We start from the raw sequence: 21,426 nt of genomic DNA, 5'->3' as shown, positions 1-21,426 counted from the left end.
CACAAGGAAGGTGCAAAAAACAGACCCTACCAACTATAGGCCATTGAGATTGTTTCCAATTAGCGAAGTCATGGAATCCATCGTTCCTTCTGATATCAAGCCTTTGCTGTTTTTGAGCAGCCTGATCATCAGTTATTACATCCTGGTCTCTCAGCTCTGCACATGCGTCTGCTCATCTCTCAGAAATGGTTGGAGGCCCTCGATCTCAAACAAGAGGTTAGGACCGTCTCCTTGGACATATCTCGGGCATTTGACACAGTCTGGCATCCTACTTTGCTTGCCAAGCCTTCTGCCTGTGGCATAGAAGGCTCCATTCATTCCTTGATCTCTGACTTAATCTCTTCACACAGTCAACATGTTGCTATAGTGGTGGTCGTATGGCAGCTTAGCTGCTGGGGTAGCTATCATTTCTTGAAGCGCGGCTGTGTCGCTGATGCAGTGCCCCTCTACCAGTACACGCACTGGAACTGGTACTCATTTTGCCGACCTTGGAAGAATGACAGGCTGAGTCAACCCCCTGGTGTATTAATTCAGCGGCCGACGTGGCTTGAACTCAGGACCCGAGGATCCCAAGCCGCCCGCCACCCTAACCACTGAGCCAACACCAGGCTTCCGATGTTGCTATAAATAGAACCCTCTCCTGTCTTATTGTTCCCTCCAGGGATTCAAGCAAGCAGTGCAGCAGAATCTCTTGTCATTTCCGATTCTGTTTAATGATCTTTATTACCCCCATTAACTTTTCATAACACAACCATCTTACTTGCTAGTTTCAGTGTTTCCTCCCCTCTTCCCTTTCCCCTTATCCAGTTCGTTCATTCCCTTGTTTGTCCCACTGTCAGATCAACCTTGTTCTTCCATTAGTATCACCCCTGCAAAGAAAAAACAAATTCTAACCTGGCTTGGATTAGATGGTACACATTTGCCCATGATTTAGTAGATCCAAAGAAATATCAAGGAAAGGGTACTCTAAAGTCTATTATTTCTCTGGCCGTGAATGATGTTTGCCCCATAGGATCAATATTACCTTGTTTTCCCCTATAGGTTGTGTGTTTTCATGATATGTATATGTATATGTATTGCTCTTCCTTGAGGCTGTGAAAAGACATCATACATTGTGGCAATGATTGGTTGTTCAATTAGAGTTCTCTTCACTTTATGACACTCACGAGAAGCACGGCGATTGTTATTGAACAGTAACATGGGGCCTTCACTTCATTTTCATGTTAAACAAATGTCATCAGGTCATCTACTTGGTCGTGATACAAATATCCGTTTCGAAACCCCACAAATAAAGTGATGATAAAACCGGTTTTTAACTCACCTGGGCTTTAGTCTGGTGAGCTGATGAGATCGAGCAGTGTCAGTGAGTAAGTAAGTGAGTAGGTCAGTCTGTAAACACTTCAGTCGTTCTCGCTTGAACCAAGCACATGGTTTTGATGAAACTTAGTCACAAGCTTCATATCTGATGCCTAACATAAATGTATTTACCGCATCAAAATATGCACTCATTAAAGAGGTTTACGGGGGAAGGGTGGTGGGTGGGGTGAGGGGGTTGTTTGACCCACAAAATAGGTATTTGCTCTCTTCTCTGAAATTACATACACAATTTCAACGGAACTTGACCACAACACAACGTTCATCACCCGTGATGTTCCAAAGGTTGTTCACAGCATTAAGAAAATCAGGGTCTAAGGGGGTCAACGGGGGGTTTGAGTGATTGTTGCTCCTAACCCAGGTGAGCTTCAGGATGTGCAGTCCTATTTGTATTTTGATCTTGAAAGTTATCGTGTCAACGGTTTGGAATTATGTAGTTAATTGTAGAGTAAATGCTCAAAGCAAAAGCATTTTGATATATTTGTACAGTGTCATTTGGCAAAAGTCAAGACTGGGATGTTGACCATTTAATTTAATTATGAGGTTTGTGCTGCATGTAATTCACCATACTGACACCAACAGCAAATTGAAGTCAAACAACAGCTTAGTATGAACTGCATTGAGTGATGCAATAATATAGCATTCAGCATTCTTTTTGTCCTTTGTTCAGTTTGACTACCCCTCACTTCCATCATCCGACTACCCTGCTATCACAGAGTCTTTACTTTTACCATCTCCAAGCGAATGGATCTAATTTCCCTAATCGCGAACAGATTTACTTTGTCAAAACACCATCACTTTGCTCCCTGACATTGTCATAAAAAAACTAACAAAAACTTTTTGCCTCATTTAACCATGTTTTGAACATAAATAGTTTGTACTCGTAGAAGATGTTGAACATAAATCTAGTGTGTTGGACAAGGACTTTTGTAGAGAGTGGACAACCACATATTATAATGTATTACTAAAATAAGCTATATCCATCCGTGTGATGCGCTTTATTTTAGTGTTCCTGCTGTCGTAGGGTAAAAAAAAAAGGTACCATTGGAAAGCTAACAATCTATTTACCTGGAACAAAATTTTCAAAGTTCTAAAACGTCATGTTGGTTTTAAATCATAAAAATGCCTTTTAGCAGGCTTGGAGCTTGATGTCGTGGTTTCAACGGTACCATTTTTAGCTCGCCTGTTCGAAGAACAGAGAGCTATAGCGATACCCCCTACGTGAGCGTCAGCGTCAGCGTCAGCATGAAAATGTTAAAGTTTTTGGTGCAAGTTATTTCCTTTCTAATGTTTTTTATCTACCACACTATTTTTTACTGATTACATTATACAAATACATATATTGCTTTAAAATTATTTGGATCAGACTTCACTGTAGTGCTTTATAAAAAATATTATTAGACTAGTCTTTTAAAAACGATAAATGTATAAACAGGCGAGAATTGGGTGGCTTTGACACCAACTCTCTGGTTATTATTATACGACAGCAGGGACCCTTTAGAAAAAAAAGCGTGACGAACATGGAAGGAGCACACAAAATTATATGTTGTAATAGTTCTCGAAGCAAGACAAAAAATGTATAAAATTACACGGAAGCAGCACATAAACAAGGATTGGTATTCCCATCAGCGAAGCGACTGGTCTTGCATGCCATTATATGGTCATGGAACCTTGGCTCTAAGCATCATGAGTTATCAGTTCAGATGAAAACGCTAAACAGGATAAACCAGACACAAGCATTTGCCTGTTAGGTGGTAAAGAAATAGGAGGCCAATTTGGACATCAAACTTGCACGAAAGTCGATGTTTTGAGATGCCGATGTAAAGTTAATTGAGCTTGACTTCGTCTTGTGCTGGTTCCTTGATTGTAATCAATAATAGCGGAAGAACCGCATGCAGTCATTGAACGCAATGCATTTTGTGCACGAGTAGGGTTCCATGTCTTGAGGGGGACAGCGGCAGGTAGGGTGTGGTGGGATATGATACTGATGCAAGGTAATCACCGTATAGCTTGTGACAGATGAAATTAAATGGTTGGATGTGTCAACGGTCTAAGAAGCCACTCGCAGGCTTGGCCAGCAGATCCAGTGAGCCATGAGCTCTTCTGCAATGGGAGTTCTTATCAGCAGGCACGACGGTTTGTTGTTAACAAATCTTTCATTCCCTGATGTTGAAATTGTTGCAAAAACAACTCGATTTATGCACCATAATAATCATATTATTTATAATGTGATGAGTAATCTTTAACTGTGTGGCCTGATATGACAGTTCAATTAACTGGATTGGGCTGGTAGGGGGGGGGGGGCTTAAAGGTATTTTTATTCTTCAAGAAGATTTTAAATTCAATCTTTCTCCCTTGCTTTTTAAACAACATTTTAAAACTGTTAAGTGCATACAAGAACAGGATTTGTCTTTGTGCATTTATCGTGATTAACACTCATGCATTGTAGTTTGCTTCGAGCAAACCATGCTTTGCATCATGTCATGCAGTCCGTGTAACATGTAATTCCCCCCCCCCCCCGCTTCCCCCATCGCCCAATCTCCCCTTCTTTTACCCAAAGATTAAAGTAAGAAGAAAAGCACCAAAATTAGTTTCCCTCCCACCCTCCCTCACCCTCACCCACCCTCTCCCCGTCACCTGATGTCCTTCATGATACATATTGGGGGGACACACAAGCCTCCCCTGAAATAGACTGCTTAACTGCATTGGAAAGCTCAGTAAAGCATGAAAAATGTGTTCTTTACGTGGTAGGGCTTTACAGTCAAACCTGTCAAAACGGATAACCCTCTGAAAACAGGAAAATCATCCTCTTACCACAAATGACATTTTGGCAGATTAACACTTTGGATAGCTTCCTGCATTTATTTAACCCTTACATCCATTGTCAATACATTTATTTACGAGTTTGTTTTATTCATGAACCAGACTCGGTGGTGTAATGGAGAGATCGCCTGCTTTGAATTTGGGAGGTTGTTCCTTCGAACCCGGCCCAGTCATACCAAGGACTTTAAAAATGTTACGTGCCGCTTTTTTGCTTGATGCTTATCATTTATGAAGGATAGAGCATGGACAAACAATTGAAGGATGGCAATCATTGCACAAACTTAATGGGTCTCATGGCCTCCTCGGACTGTGTTGAAGTTCCTGGTAAGGGAACTCATCCTACTATTAATTCACAATTGGTCACTGTCTTTGAGACCAATATAAATTTTTATTACAGACACTATCGGCGTAAAAAACATAAAAATGACATATGTCGAACAAACAGTTTCAAATGGAGCACCTTGCTGCCAATAGAGCATTTAAATTGTATTAGAAGTGGAAATCAATGTGAATTGTTGCTTCCAGCTTTTACCGCCTCGAGAACAGAAGATACCATTTGCATTTTTACCGTCTCCATCCCGACCCCATCCCGTTTCGAATCCCGTGCGGGCACGGGTAACTTGCTAGTTACCCTCATCGGAGGAGAGGGGATTGCGTTTGGGTACGTTTGTTTGTCTGTGTGTCAAAGGGCGGAGGAGCTTCTTGTGAGCCAACAGCCATCAATAGCTCGTGCCCAACTGTGTCTGCGGACATCCTCCTGCAGTTGGGTTACTTTTTTCAGGAGGTTCATGGCAGAATTTGCACTCCGCGACCGTAAAACACTTCACTCCACTAAACACAAGAAAAACGCAAAGAAAATTAAAAACCCACTCCCTGGGAGTACCTCCTGTGCATCTGCCCTTCACAGGGCAACTCACCGGATGATGGGATTGGGGCAAAGCCTTTGGGACTCACCGGAGGTCGAAGAAGAAATTTCTCTCTCAAGGGACGCTGGATACCATTGAGCAGAGTCGCAGGGCCAGGCTTATTGGCAGAGCTGAGCTGTACACGGAGTTGAGGTGTAAAACTGTACGTGCACTGAGGTTGGACAAGGATGCCGATGTGCGAAGAATCTGTGAGAGGGTAGAGCATCACCTGTGGTCAAGTGATTCTTGTCCTGCTTACTGGGGAATTCACGCATTGCATTTCTCGAACCCCATCCATCGGGCGTAGGGTGGTGGGCTCTTGCCAGAGGAGTCCAAAGTGAAGGCCTGCTGGTCCAGTTACTTTGAGTGGCTGTACCAGGCTGATCCACCAGCTGTTGAGTTGGATGTCAAGTGTGTTGCTATCCTAATTGCTGACCCTCCAATCAACTGTGATCCACCTTCGTTTATGAAAACAGAAGCTGCAGTGAACCAGTTGAAATTGGGTATGGCTCCTGGGATCTGTGGCATCCATGCTGTAACTTCTCAAGGCTGGTGGAAACACTGTACTCATGTTGTTTCATGCAGTTCTGTGCTCTGCCAGGAACACAGACATCATCCCAACTGACTGGAAGAGGGGGCTTGTTGTCCCTTTCTGGGAAGGGAAGGGTGATCACCAGATCTGCAACAACTACCGAGGGTGTTGCTGCTCTCAGTGCCAGGCAAGGTATTTTCTTGGATAATTCTTGATAGGGCTTGCCACCGTCTGCTTGAGCACCAGTGCCCAGAGCAGTCAGGCTTTACACCAAAGAGGTCAGCGATTGACCATATCCTTGCCCTTCGGATCCTCACCTGAACACAGATGAGAGTTTCGGCAGGGGCTACTTGCAGCCTAAGTTGATCTCTGTAAAGCATTTGATTCAGTGAATTGGGATGCCCTCTGGAGGATTCATGATATTCGTGGGGTGCCACCAAGACTGGTGTTTGAACTATACTCTGGTTCTGAGAGTGCTGTTAGATGTGGTGGTTCCATCTCTGACTTATTTCCAGTTGTTACTGGAACTTGTCAGCGGTGTGTACTGGCCCCCACACTTTGCAGCGCTTGGATGGACTGGATTCTGTGGATGATGTCAGAGAGATCAAGCTGCGGTGCATCGTTTGAGAATGTCAAGATCTCCGACCTTGATTTCGCAGATGATGCAGTCATCTTTGCGGAGACTCTGGATGTTCTTTTGGAGGTCCTCAAGGTGCCAAATGAGGAGTTGAAGCCACTGGGATTATGGGTTTTCTGGGTCAAAACTAAGATACAGGCTTTCAATAACATCTTGGATGCTGCTATCTTGTCTGTACCTGTTTGTGGTATGGATGTTGAGATCACGGAGAGATTCACTTCCCATGGCAGTGATATTCATGTTTCTGCTGGCTGTGAGCCAGAGGTCAACAGATGTCTGGTTTGTGCCTGGGGAGTCATGGATTCATGGATTCAATGGATCATGGAGTGTGGCACTGTGTCGGTACCTGTGCCTGAGGACGAAAATCGAAGTCCTCAGGTCCTTGGTGCTTCTAGTGTTGCTCTTCAGATGGGACTTGGACTCTGGCCAGGGATCTGAGACAGAGACTTAATTCCTTTAGTTCCATGTCTCTTCGGAGATTCCTTGGCTATCGCTGGTCGGACTTTGTGTCCAACGAGCTGTTGCTGAGAGACTCAAATGAGATTTATTACATGAATAGTCTGTCAGCATTAGCTCTGGTTGTATGGACATGTACCTCGTTTTCCTGATGCTGATCTTGCTCACCAGATTCTCTCAGAGCAGAGTATGCCAACGGGCCGACCACGTGCCTCTTGGTTGCAGCAGGTTTATCAGCATCTCAAGGAGATGGGGATGGGCCTGGAATCTGCCTGGGGGATGGCCAGGCATGGAGTACCAGCGGAAAGTGGATGCAGAGAAGTGCTGCTCCGGCACATGCTCCCATACCTGACCTGACCTGACCTGTCTGTCTGTCTGTCTGTCTGTCTGTCTGTCCATTTGTTTCTTTGTTTGTTTGTCTGCACAGACCTTTCATATTTTTCTCCGCAACTGCTTGTCGGATTGAAACAAAATTTTCACCATCGGTGTGACGACTCGTCTCGAATGTGTTCATGATAATTATGATATCATAGGTCACATGATGTGGCAGCTATTTTGGGACACTGGAACAACTTTGGACTCTTTATTTCTGAAACCACACCAAGGAAAAAATTGAAACTTCACACACGACAAGTCCTCCTCATGGGGAATCAGTGTGATTTTTTTTGATGACGTCATAATTGCATTTGTAGAATGCTCCATCTGATCAGCATGAACATTTTTGAACGTCATCTCTGGATAAAATGAGCCACAGAAAATAATTTGATGACGTCATCGGTCACATGATTTGGCAGGCATATTGCTTGTTTTTTTGTTTTTTTTAAACCTTCAAAAATCTTCTTCTCTGAAGTGGATGAACAGATCGAAGCAAAACTTTACATGTGTGACCGTCTATCCATGAGGAACAAAAGGTTCACACATATGATATCATAGGTCAAATGATTTTGCAGCCATATTGGATTTACCCTAAAACCAATAAATGTCTTCTCCAGAACGGCTGGACAGATTGAGTGGCAATTTCACACAAATTTTCCCCAAGCCATGGGTGTACATGTTTGTTTGGGAATAATTGATTAGTCACATGGTTTGGCAGCCATCTTGGATTGAAGAAAAATACTGACGAATGTTTTCTCTGGAACTGCTTAATCAATAGATGTGAAACTTCAGATTTATGATGTAGTCATGATGGGGAATAAATGTTTTAAATTTAAACTTGATTGGACGCATAGTCTGGCATCCAGAATTATTTAATTATTTGATCTGTTCTTTTTTAAAATTAAATTTATTTTATTTATTTATTTAAAAATAAGGCTCACTTGGCTGTGCCTGGATGAATTTGAGAGTAGAGGAGTCGCAGCTGAAATGTGAATCCTATCCAGGTTCCTCCTGATGACTTCATCTTTGCTTTTAACTTGTTCAGGTTCCTTCTAATCCTTCCAATGCAGAACTGTACCTATTTGGTCTTCCATTTGATTTGAGTTGAATTTATTTTAATCCCATTTTAAATTCAATTGAATAATGAATAATAATAATAATAAAAAACATCATGGGTCAGGTTCAGGTGTCCGATAAAACAAAACGGGGTTGCATCACAGTGGGACATCTTGGTACTTGGTCATCACTACCAGCAGTTATAACGTGGCAGTTCTATTTATGTCTCTCATTAATTATGTAACACACCAATATACAAACGCCACACAAAAGAAGTCCTGGCAAGGGTCTGCAATCTTTGATTTATCTTTTTCTTGTTATTATAAATGCTTAATCTCTCTCCATTCTGATGGCTCACCTTGTGAGATTCTTTCTGATTTGGTGGGTTGGTAGTAGCTACAATGCCATTTATACAGCACTAGTAAAAGTACACATGAGATGTGCATATGATATGGACAGAATCCAAGTGGCTTCTTCCTGTTTCTATTTTTTTCCTGAAATTATTTTTTGTAAGAATCATGTTCCACTGTGTAATCTCTATTGATACTACAGTACTTGCACTGCCTTCAATCCCTGCCCCCTGTCTCTTCTCCCAGATATCAACCAAGTTGAGGGCATCGCAGTTGATTGGTTGGGAAACAACCTGTACTGGACAGATGATGGGCTGAAGTCGGTGAGTGTTGCACGTTTGGAGAAGGCCTCGCAGGCCTACAAGACTCTGGTTGAGGGTGGTATGACCCACCCACGGGCAATCGTGGTCGATCCCCCTAATGGGTGAGTACAATTCTTTTGCCCTGCTTACACTGTGAAGTATTTTATTTCCTCACTTGTTAAAGATTATGGAAATATGATTAGGCAACTTCAATTGATGTTTACAGTCATCTGGGAGAATAAGAATGGAATTTGAAGTTGTAAATATCCCAATTGTGATATGTATAATACAAGACGGACTTGACAGAGATGTTCAAGTATTTGCATGGTGATTACCGAACAGATTGGAATGCTCTTTTCTCTAAACCTAACCGAGTCCTCCGGTGTCACCCCTAAAAGCTAATGAAAGAATGAAGAAGATATGATCAAACTAAATACTTCTTTAAAATAGAGTGGTGACACCCTGCAACCATTCAAATGCATAGGTGAAAAGGGGTAAATCTATCAAGTACCAATTACCAAGTTATGGAGGAGACACATTGACCAACTGACAAACACTGACATTTATAATTATAGATTGAATTTTGAAATATGGTTAATTTATTTGGCCTTCCCTGTATAATGAAAACTATAGTCATCAAAGCTCTATTTTTTTAGAGCATTGTAGCTCAAAGGGCTGTGAATAACCAGACCCTGATATGGAGATGTCACTACCCCTTTCCCCACCCCCCTCCCATTAAAATTAATACCCTTCCCCGATTTACTCCCATTGCCCTTGTTATGTGTGCTATACTCTGATCCATTCATCTGAGGGGGACGCGATAAGTACAGAATGACTTCAACACGTCAAGTTTCCTCCAAACTTCTGCTCGTTTAATAGCGGCTTTTTAAATAAGTAATTGCATGTTGGACAGAATTGACTGAATTGTTTGTGGTTATAATAATCTTTACGTCCGGAAGGTGTGCTCTATTAAACGTTATGATAACCTATTATACACCTCAACATGGACTTCACCCAAGGCGGAACACCCCCTTGGGGAGGGGGGCAGATTGAGTCTCGACGTCCTCCATCGTGTGACCCTTAGTCGTTCTGTCAAGTTTGGTTGAGATTGGATAAGTAATGATCGAATGTGTCGTGGTCAAAAAACCAGTCAGAAAGACAGACACCAAATAGCGTATATTAGTATGATGTTCATTCAGCATCACATGGTCTTCATTCTCACGTCACAATTTGAACAAGGACTTGAGTGAAAATCCATTTGGCATCACAACACCCTTGTGAACTGTTTGCACATTGTAAATGGCCCTACATACCGTACTAAACACACCCCACTTATTTGCATTATATAATATAACTTGTGTAAAGTCTGTCAAAATGGCATCATGGGCAAGAGCATCCCCCCCCCCCCCCACCCCCAATCACTATCATCACAGCACAGTTGTTAAATAATATAACTCACAGCCTTGTGGATTTACTTTTGTTTCACAAAGAAAAGTATGATTATTTTAGAAATATATTCATTATCAAAGTGATAGCAGAACTTCAAATGCAACTAAAAGGTTTCTATATTCGCAAGTCATGCTTTATCGGATTTGATCAGTTGCTTTATAAATGATGTTGAGAGAAATGCTTTTATTGCAAATAAAATTTACAAAAGTCTCACCTCCAGCATTACAGTTGTGAAAACAACCTGATGGTCATGCATACAATCAACCCAAATTCAGATGCGTCGAGTAAAAGTTTTGGACGTCATAAATTCACCTTTCCTGAGCAGAAACAAATGGCAAATGGCACCGACATTGATATTGTGTGTGCTCCCTTTCAGTGATGAATGCAACGTCACTTCTGTGAATGTGACGTCACTTTCTCCTTGCAAGAGAAATAAATACAATCAGGCTTGTATATATACGGGCAACCACCAAAGCATATTTTAACTACATATATATATATATATGTATATTTTTGTATATATATATATATATATATATATATGTGTATGTATGTATATGTATGTATATATGTATGTATAATGTGTATGTACATATATGTATATATATACGTATATATAATGTGTATATATATATATATATATATGAATAATGTATATATATATATATATATATATATATATATATATATATATATATATATATATATATATATATGTGTATATATATGGTTGATCCCTCCCACACTGCTCCAACCAAAGTAGCTGCTGCATAAAACAACCCAAGAAGACTTACACAAGGTAAGTGCTAACGCTGTTTCCAACCCTTCGCAGAGTTCCTCAACAACTATAAAGATGTTTACACATAGTACACACATGACAATCCCAATGCTATACACCCCTCAGCTAGCTGACCCTGACATTTGTGGTTCCAACATTCATGGGTTCCACATGTTCGCGGTTGATAATTTGTGACATGCTCCGACATTCATGGAAAATGCCTTGCATATTCACAGTTTTCGTGGCGATTTATTTATTTATTTATTTTCACGAGCCGCGAGCATACAGTTCAAAAACATATCTTCCACGAGCTACGCACAAAGCAGCTGGATGTACCTACAGTACAATACTACACATACGCAAAAAAAACTTATCTTCAATAAGCCGCAAAAATGACCTGCTTCCTGTACTTGTATTGTGGCTCCGCGGGATAAACATAGTTTTGCGGGACGTCTCACCATGTGCACCTTAAACATTCGGTACTGTATGTATTGTACCTTCACAGCTAAAACATAGTTTTGCAGCATGTCTCACCATTGTGACACATCATTCCCCGTGACGCCATCTCCCATGAGTTACTAACAGAATGAAAACACCAACAGCATCTATTGATGTCTCCAGTGATTATCAGGTTGGCATATACAGACATTACACAATGGAAACATTTAGCGCATCTTCGTGTAAATCACCATCTTGCTACAAACAGCATCATCTGAGCTGTTACATTTTCAAAACGCTCAGCATAATCTGCCTGCAAATAGGAAGGACATCAAGTCCTGTTAGTTAAAGAATGGAAATATTCAGCATATCTCTTGGTATAATTAGCAGCTCGCTATATACGGACTCATTACACAATGACATCGCTCACCGCATCTATTATTAGCTGCCAAATACAGCATCATCCATAAAAAATTCCACACAAAGAATGCACAGACTACTCACTGCTTCCTGGATTGCCATCATTCTCATTCCATTACTCTGACCTGTGTATTCCCTCTCACTCCATTCATTCTTTCAAAATGGTTCCCAATGATCGAGGATAACACTCATAAGGGTAATACCTCGAAGTGGACCACTGATACGGGAGAAGGCGAAGCTCCCGCATAACCATCTCTGGTGCAAGCATGAGCATGGCGGGTACAAGCAGCATCTCCAGCCCGTTTCCAATGAGCAGGGTGTGGTTCCACTGCTTCAAGGTGCAATATAATTTGCACAACATCAAGCTCGTAGAGGAGTGTGCCTCCACGGACCATGACACAGCCAAGGCATTCCCTGCAGAACTCACGAGCCTCATCGAGGAGAAGGGGTACCTGCCGGAGCAGGTCTTTAACGATGATGAGACCGGCTTGTTTTGGAAAACGATGCTGACCAGAACATTCATCTCACAGTGTGAGAGCAAAGCAGGCCGGCTTCAAGGCCGCAAAGGATGGGGTATCCCTTCTCCTCTGCACAAACGCTGAAGGGGACTTCATGGTAAAGCCCATGATGCTCTACAGTTTCATGAACTCACGTGCACAGAAGAACAAAAAGGAACAGGTGCTGCCCATGTACTGGAGGGCAAACAGAAAGACGTGGGTGACATCTGAACTTTTTATTGACTGGATCCATACCTGTGTCGTACCTCATGTCAAGAGGTCCTTGGCAGGAAAGAAAATGAAGGGTAAAGACAAGGGCATCGGTCACAATGGAAAAGTGGGGGGAGGGCGAGGGGGTCAATCGCAATACCATCTCCATAGGGTATAAGCAAACTAGGTTGCCTGACTGTGAAATTCCTGAGATATGTTCAGGGAGATTGTCCAAACCTCCTCTATGAAATTGAGGATCTCAAAGCATTGCTGAGAGTGGAGCAGAGTCATGTCCAGGGTTGTGTGACTGGGACGGAATCTAAACTGATGGTCAGACATGAGATTGTTTGAAAATTGGAAAGTTTTGACATTGAAAGCGATTTGGGGTTCCATGACTTTGCTTGTAATTGGAAGCAGGTTCACTGGCTTATAGTTGGTAGCGTCTGATTTTGCACCCTTATTGTGGATGGGAGTGACATCTTCTGACTTCCATGCAGAGGGTGGGTGTTGTAGTAATCAACAATAGACCTTTTCGATCGGCTTTATTCTCACAAAACCCATACGCATATCTACAACAACATAAATATACATAGGGTAAGAATAACAAAATACAATAACTTGTACACATAATACTAAAGGCAAATACCACATACGCATCACATAATAACGAAGTTAAACTCCATACTCTAATACCAATTACATTCCTCAGAGTACATTATTCCTAATATAGTATATAACATACTGTTGTGGTTACCAAATTCGCAAACCACCATTCAGGTCCCTTAGGTGAGGTATCTCGGTAAGTGCATGTGTAGTTAGGCCCAAACCCGTTGTCTAGTGGGAATACATGTCATTTATGCGAGCTGCGACTCTTCAGGATAGCCGTTTTTCTTTTACTATCTTTATTTTGGACCAACCGCCATGATTACCACCACAACCACAACATCAACCACCAACCACAACGCCGCTTCACCACAACCGCCACGACCTTCACGTCACACCTCGCAACCGTAGCATCGCCACCGTTCTTGCCCCGCTGTGGGTACCGGTGTTGGATTCGTGCAGAGCGCGCGTCGAACAGCGTGTACAAAATCACGGATTTTGTGCTTCAAAAACGGATCAAAAACGACACACGCCCACTTTTTTCCGTCCAATCGGTGAGCGAGGGACGATTTGGCCCCGCCTCCAGGACGATCGATATATGCAAATTTGTGGATCAAGAAGCCTTCACGCCCACTTTTTCTCGGGCCAATGGGGAGCGAGGTGAAAGGTCAAAGGGAGGGGGTCAAAGGCGAAGCTACGGGGGGATAAAAGGACCGTGTTCGTCAGTCAGAGCAGTGTGGAAGTCTGGAGCCCGTAGCCTGCAGTAGCTGGAGAAGCTGAAGAGAGTCGAACGAGGAGAGCCCAAAGAAGAGTCCAGGGTGGAGAGTCCAGAGGCGGAGAGGCGGCAGCGGCGAAGGCAGACGAGGGGGTGCTCGCGATGGTGCCGGGAGCTGCACGCCCGAGGAAGGCCGGCAGCGCGACCTGGCCGAGGTGGAGACGCACACCAGGGATAATAAAGATCCTCTATACATCGAGCATCAACAACCCCCTCCTGTTTCCCCCCGCGCTGAGATAGTGCGACCAAGGGGGCCCCTTTCCCACCCCCTGCCAGACACTGTCCGCGAGGTCCGCGGAGTTGGGGCGCCATCGCCGCTCCGCGTCTCATCACCAGACGGGTAGGCGCGACCCGGTCTCGGCCTCAGGCCCGCCTCATCCTTGAGGGTATTTCTTTTCCTTGGTTTTGGGTATGTGTTGTCGGCGCCGTCTGTGAAGTAGAATTGTATAAGTGTTGCCGTGTGCTCGGTAGTCGGTATTAGCTCTGCATTGTGTTTTCACTTTTACATTTGCTTTTTGTGTAAATGGAATTGTGTTTTCTTTTTTTTGTGTGCTTTTGGTGGAATTGTATTTGTGTGCTTCCCGTGTGCCGCGAATAAATGTGCTTTATTGTTGAACTGTTTCCCGCTTCGCTTCGTCATTTCTCCCATTGAACCCTCATCTTGCTTCACGTAAAGGGTTGGTAGTGGGCTGAGTACGCCCGATAATTAATCGAACCGTCGAGGTCGACGATAACACCGCTCGGTTATTCTGATAGTACGGAACGGGTCGCTTAAGTGGCCCGTGTCCGAAGTCGACCTGCGGCGAGGTGCGATCGCCCGGTCTACCCTCCGCGTGGGTACTTAGGTAGGTCGAATTTGGCGAGCAACCCTATCCCACGCGGGGGCTGATTGGCTCGATCGCGGTGAGACCGAAAGGTCCACCCGTGACTGGTTCCCGGCGTTAGTCCGAGAGGGTCACGACTGGATTGTCCGTCCGGTGGGCGACGTGCCGCGATTCGAGTTACGTGGCCGTCGCACGCCGGCGGGCGCGAATACCGCAACAATACCATTACTGTTCCAGCATGACTTTCCATGGAGTACGTGGTATACGTGTCATCACCAGCCATTGACCTTCATATACAGTGCTGCCACATCCGCCCAATATCCGTTGCCGCCAATTACAGTACGGCACTTTGTTATCACAACATTCACCCCCTTCCGAGAAATCTATCTCTATAAATCTAGTCTAATAGGAGGACGAATGGTGCGACCGGATCTTCTTGGCACTGGAGGGTTATCCACAGCATCTGATTGCTGTGGAGTTGCAGGAACCATATCAGGAACGAGATCACCCCCCTCTGAGCAGGGTGCGTCTTGGGGACTACCCTGGGGAATTACATTTTCTTCAGAAGCCTGAGGTAGAATTTGGGGTTCATTCTTGGATGGGGTTCCAATTGGGGCTAAGTGTCTAACAGAGACCGTAGTTTCCCTGCCATCCGGGTAGCGAATATGGGCATAGTGGGGTCCTGCTTGGAGGAGGTCGACTTCATCCACAAGGGGATCAGTTTTATTCGTGCGTACGTGACGCTTCAGCAGGACTGGCCCAGGATTGCAGAGCCAAGTAGGCACCGAGGCTCCCGAGGAAGAACGACGAGAATAGTTCAGAAGTCTTTCATGAGGGGTAGCATTGGTTGCTGTGGACAACAGTGAACGAATTGAGTGGAGAGCATCAGGCAGAACAGTCTGCCAGCATTTGATGGGTAGATTACGGGATTTTAGAGCCGTTGTGATTGCCTTCCAAATGGTACCATTGAACCTCTCCACTTGGCCATTCCCTTGAGGATTATAGCTAGTAGTTCTGCTACCAGCGATCCCCCTACTGGCAAGGAAGTCTTGTAATTCCTTGCTCATGAAGGAGGGTCCCCGGTCCGAATGAATGTAAGCCGGCATTCCGAAAATAGCGAACAGCTGACAGAGGCACTTGATAACCGTGGAAGTGGTCATGTCGGCACTAGGAAATACAAAAGGAAACCGTGAATATTCGTCCACAATGTTAAGAAAATACTGGTTCTTATCTGTACTCGGAAGAGGCCCCTTGAAATCTATATTGAGACGCTCAAATGGCTGAGTAGCTTTTATGAGTCGAGTCTTATCTGGTTGGTGAAACTTGGGCTTGCATTCTGCGCATATTCTACAAGATCCAACAACCTGCCTGACATCCTCCACAGAATATGGCATATTCTTAGATTTCACAAAATGGTATAAGCGGGTAACCCCTGGGTGGCACAAGGCTTCGTGGAGGTTAAACAGTGAATGTCGATCGTGGCATGCCATCCCACAATAAGACCTGGAGAATGTATCAGAGGGAATGTTTTCTCGACCAGGACGATACACAATGTCAAAATCATAGCAAGATAATTCCATCCTCCAACGCATGAACTTATCATTCTTTATCTTATTTTTATGCTGCTTATCAAACATATAGCTCACTGATCGTTGATCTGTCTTTATAGTAAAATGTCTGCCTGTCAAATACTGTCTCCAGTGGCGAACTGTTTCAATAATAGCCTGGGCCTCCTTCTCAATAGAAGCATGACGACATTCGGGTCCCTGAAGGGTTTGGGAAAAGAAGGCTACCAGACGTCTTGCCTGGGTGAGGACTGCAGCAATTGCTACATCCGAAGCATCGGTCTCAACTTCGAAGGGTATGGATTCGTCAATCGCCCTCACCACTGAACCTTCAATGTCTTGCTTAAGAAGATGGAAAGCCGCTTCTGCTTCCCTTGTCATGGGAAATGTAGTAGTGGCACACAGTGGGCGGATCTTGCTTGAGTAGTCATATATCCACTGTGAATAATAGGCAAAGAAGCCAAGGATGCGCCGGAGCGATTTCATGTCCCGAGGCACAGGCAAGTCCTGCAAGGGTCGGAGTCGTTCCGGATCCGGGCGCATTTCCCCTCCTTCCACCACATATCCGAGAATACTGAGCCTGTTAGTTGAAAAGATGCATTTGTCTTCATTGTAAGTTATATTCTTTCTCTTCGCAGCCTCAAGAAATTTCGTGAGATTAGCATCATGCTCTTCCTGAGTCATGCCGCAAATAGTAATGTTGTCTAAGTAAGCAAATGTTCCAACCAGTTCTTCTTCTTGGATGAATGAATCCACGATACATTGGAAGCAAGCCACTCCGTTGGTGACGCCAAAGGGAACCCGAGCAAACTGATAAAGGCGTCCACAGGCCTCAAACGCGGTGTATGGCTTATCTTCATTTCTGATGGGGATTTGATGATACGCACTACGGAGGTCAATCGTACTAAAAACACGGTATTGAGCAATCTTGTTAACAGTGTCATCTATACGAGGCAGAGGATACCCGTCAAGAAGTGTAAATTTGTTGATAGTTTCTGAATAGTCCACGGCTAAGCGTTTCTTGTGAGTTTCGTTCTTAACGACAACAACCTGTGCACGCCAAGAGGAGTTACTGGGCTCTATAATACCTTCCTTCAACATCCTTTGAATTTCCTTTTCAATGAATTTACGATCATCGGGAGAGTACCGGCGTGATCGAGCAGCAACAGGATAACAATCAGCTGTCAAGTTGGCAAACAGTTCTGGAGGGTCAACACACAGTGTACTGAGTCCACAGATAACAAGAGGAGGCAAACTACCTCCATATGTCAGTGTAACACTATCATGCAGTCCCTGAAAATCCTGGCCCAAAACTATATCTGAACACAGCTGAGGGAGTATGGACAGACGCACATCTTGGTAGCACCGACCGTTTACTTTGATATTGACTCGACAGAACCCTGATGTCTGAGCGGTGAAGGAAGTAGATGCCATGGAAACATTGCCTTGGGTGTGATGTACACTTAAGGAATGGCACTTAACGAGGTCGGGATGGATAAAACTTTCTGAACTACCACTATCCATAAGGCCATCCAATTCCACTCCATTGAGCGTGACCCTCACAACCGCCTTTGATAACACCCCTGGGGCAGCGGCAGAAGACACAGCCGCTAGCGTTGCCTGATCAGAGGAAGTTGCACAAGCACCAGTAGCTACTGATGAAGTACTACGGCACACCTTAGCAAAATGACCCTTTTTATGGCACTTATGACACACAGCCTCTCGTGCCGGACATTTTACACGTGGGTGTTTTAAAAAATCACAAAAGAAACATTTAACACCCGTAGCAGCCATTTCAGTTGTGGGTTCCACTTCACCGGTATTCTGATTGGATGAGGCAGCACCCAATGAACGGGAGGGTTGAATAACACAATAAGATTCTGAATTTCTTTGGGCTGAATCTAGAGATCTCGCCTGATCAAACATAGGAGCTAAATCTAAAGTCTTATTCTCTAATAGACGTTGTCTGATCAGTGGTGACTGCAGGCCGCTAATGAAGGCATCCCTGATGGATTCTTCGCAATGTTGAGTTGCTGTTACAGCCCCAAAGTTACACTCTTTACTTAAAGTTTTCAGAGTCAGAAGGTATTCATCTAAGGACTCTCCGACCTGCTGGCGGCGAGTTGCAAGACGATGGCGTGCAAACACTTCATTAGTGGGCTTTACGTACTGTGACTGTAAAGTACGGATAGCCTCATCATAAATGGTACACTCTGATATAGTTTCGTATAGTCTTGGTGAGACAAAATTTGTAAGCAGACTCATCTTATCCAGATTATCCTGTGGTAGAGCTCCCAGGAAGTTTTCGAACATCTTCAACCAGTGTTTCCATTCTTGTGCCGCCGTGGGTGAACTGGGATCCGAATCCAGCCTCTCTGGTCTCAACAAACGCTCCATTCCAGTGTAGGCCTCAGCACTCTTCTGGTTCAATCCAACCAGGTAAGTTTTGTGAGAATAAATTATTGTTGTAGTAATCAACAATAGACCTTTTCGATCGGCTTTATTCTCACAAAACCCATACGCATATCTACAACAACATAAATATACATAGGGTAAGAATAACAAAATACAATAACTTGTACACATAATACTGAAGGCAAATACCACATACGCATCACATAATAACGAAGTTAAACTCCATACTCTAATCCCAATTACATTCCTCAGAGTACATTATTCCTAATATAGTATATAACATACCATTACTGTTCCAGCATGACTTTCCATGGAGTACGTGGTATACGTGTCATCACCAGCCATTGACCTTCATATACAGTGCTGCCACATCCGCCCAATTTCCGTTGCCGCCAATTACAGTACGGCACTTTATTATCACAGCAGTGGGGAAGGGGTCAGCCAAAGGAGAGGGACAGACTGAATAGGGCAGACAGAAAGGAATGAAGAACAGCAGAGCAGGATTTGAGAAGATGGTCACTGATGCCTTCTGGGGCCGACACCGAAGCTGTTTTGTGGAATTACTGCAAAAACCTTATGGACTATACTTCATACTTGCATGCATACTCTCATGCATTCTAATTGCTTTACTGTACTGTGAGGTACCTTTATACTTGATGCATTTCACCTTCGCTGCTTAAGATCCCTCTGCAATATCAAGTGATAAAATCTCCAGCACTGAATTTCTTAAGAGGTGCTACACCCCAGGCATTGAGAGCAATTCACGCTTCAGTCCCTATTTCCTGCACCAACTATACCTTCAACAATTGTAACTGCATCTGTAAGTCAATAATTGGTCTTTCATCCGATATGAGATGACACCAACCAAGAAGCTGATTTTCTGGACTTTTGTTGAATTCTTGCTGAACACCCATCGGTCAATGTGAGAAGAGAATTCAGAAGTGCACTTATATTTAGTAATGCTTAAACTGTATTAGCATACAACGAAACAGCCTTATTTACCTTCATTTAATCCAAGCTCTACAAGAAAATGAAAAAATTAAGGAAATGCTTTTTAAAAGCATTTTACAATGCTAGTCCACAGCATCCAAAACGCCTTCGCATGCAAATGCATCGGTATTGTGGTGAGAGCAAAACAAAGTTCCTTACAAAGTAAATAGATTGTTATTTTGGACTTGAGTTGAATAAAGTTCATTAAAGCACATTGCTAAATAATTAGAATTATACGACATTTTGTTTCATTTATAAAGTGAAAGTCCTGTTTTATGTCAGGTCAGTCTTTTGGGACTGCCACCGGCAACATGTAACCCAATGCTACCTGCTGCATGGTCGGGTTGTCGGCAACTAAACTGACACCCCTCACTGGTTCACTGGCTTTGCTGTTGGGGATAGTGACTGTGACACCCTGCCAGGACGAAAAAGCAACACCTGACAAAGGGTGGATGAGTTATCTTCAGGAGCAAACGTTCATCCAGTATGGAGATGGTGTCTCCTAAGAATACCTACCAGGGGTAGAAAATTTATTTTTCTGCCTGGCCTAGTTACCCTCCTCCTGCACAATGGTCCTGTGAAGAGGTTTCCTTGTTTCAGGACTAGGTGAAGGTTTTGCCATTTTTTCCTCTTCTTTTTCTTTGTAGCCCCTTACGTCGAGTGGCTTTATGCTTTGTTTTGGGCGATTTCCATAAAAACAGTCGAAAAAACCCCCACATTCAAATGGCTAGCAGTGATGAACCATGAACATGTTTCTACAAATGAAGACTTCTCTTACTGCCACATAGCCACCATTACACCAAGGTTTAAAAAAAGAAGAAAAAGATTACTTATTCTTACGTATGGCCACTTGGATGCTGGGTAGCTATCATTTTGTTGGGGTGCAACTATGCCGCTGATGCTGTGCCCCCATACCAGTACACTGGTACTCATTATTCTGACCTTGGAAGGATGATTGGCTGAGTCAACCCCACCTCGTGTTAATTCAGTGGAAAACAGGGCTCGAACTCAGGACCCTAAGATCCCAAGCCAGTCACCCTAACCATGGAGTCAATACCAGGCTTATAAGATTACTGTAAATACACCTTGGGGAATTATTGCAAAGAAAAAGAAGAAGTCAGGAGTTGGTGGACTTGTATAACTGTACGAGTTCTTAATAAACGTAATAAATTATACGAGACTGGAATTGAAAATTGAGAGTATCCTAATATATTAAATTTAGGCAATTCTCTGTTGTCGGTACGTATTGTGTGTGTGTATGTATGTATGTATGTATGGACGTACGTATGTACATCTGATAACCATAGAAAAAAACAGTCCTGGCCCGATCTCCACCAAATTTTGCAGACATGTTGGTAGTATCGAGGGCCAGGTCATGGGCATAAAATAACTCCCCCTTCCCCTGCAGGGGGGTTGGGGGTGACATCATTTTTGCATGTACATGTGCCACAATGCAAGTGGTTTGCTGACCCCTGCTGCAGGCAGAGGGATTATTATGCATGGCACAAAACACATTTGTCCCACCTCCCCCACTGTCACCCCCTCCTTTTTTACTTGGCTGGTCCCAAAGGGAGAAGGTGTTTCTTGTTCACTTGAATTTACCGAGCTGCTTACTTCAATTTTTTTTATCTTAACTAAAATCACTGTTGTGA

The 21,426-nt window shown here is 43.6% G+C and overlaps 1 protein-coding gene across 8 annotated transcripts in view; it reads left to right on the top strand.

Annotated features, from left to right (window-relative positions):
- The window catches only part of LRP1 (LDL receptor related protein 1), a 583,330-nt gene that overhangs the window by 341,605 nt on the left and 220,299 nt on the right, over nucleotides 1-21,426 (top strand). For all 8 annotated transcript variants that reach the window (XM_085879746.1, XM_085879744.1, XM_085879750.1 and 5 more), the window contains one exon: nucleotides 8,755-8,932. In XM_085879746.1, the coding sequence (XP_085735872.1) occupies nucleotides 8,755-8,932 (178 nt within the window). The remainder of the gene's footprint in view (nucleotides 1-8,754; nucleotides 8,933-21,426) is intronic.

Source organism: Eptatretus burgeri, chromosome 4 (genome assembly GCF_056783735.1).
Source record: "Eptatretus burgeri isolate ZD-2024b chromosome 4, Ebu_testis_v1, whole genome shotgun sequence".
NCBI lineage: Eukaryota > Metazoa > Chordata > Myxini > Myxiniformes > Myxinidae > Eptatretus > Eptatretus burgeri.
This window is presented reverse-complemented; position numbering and strand designations above follow the sequence as displayed.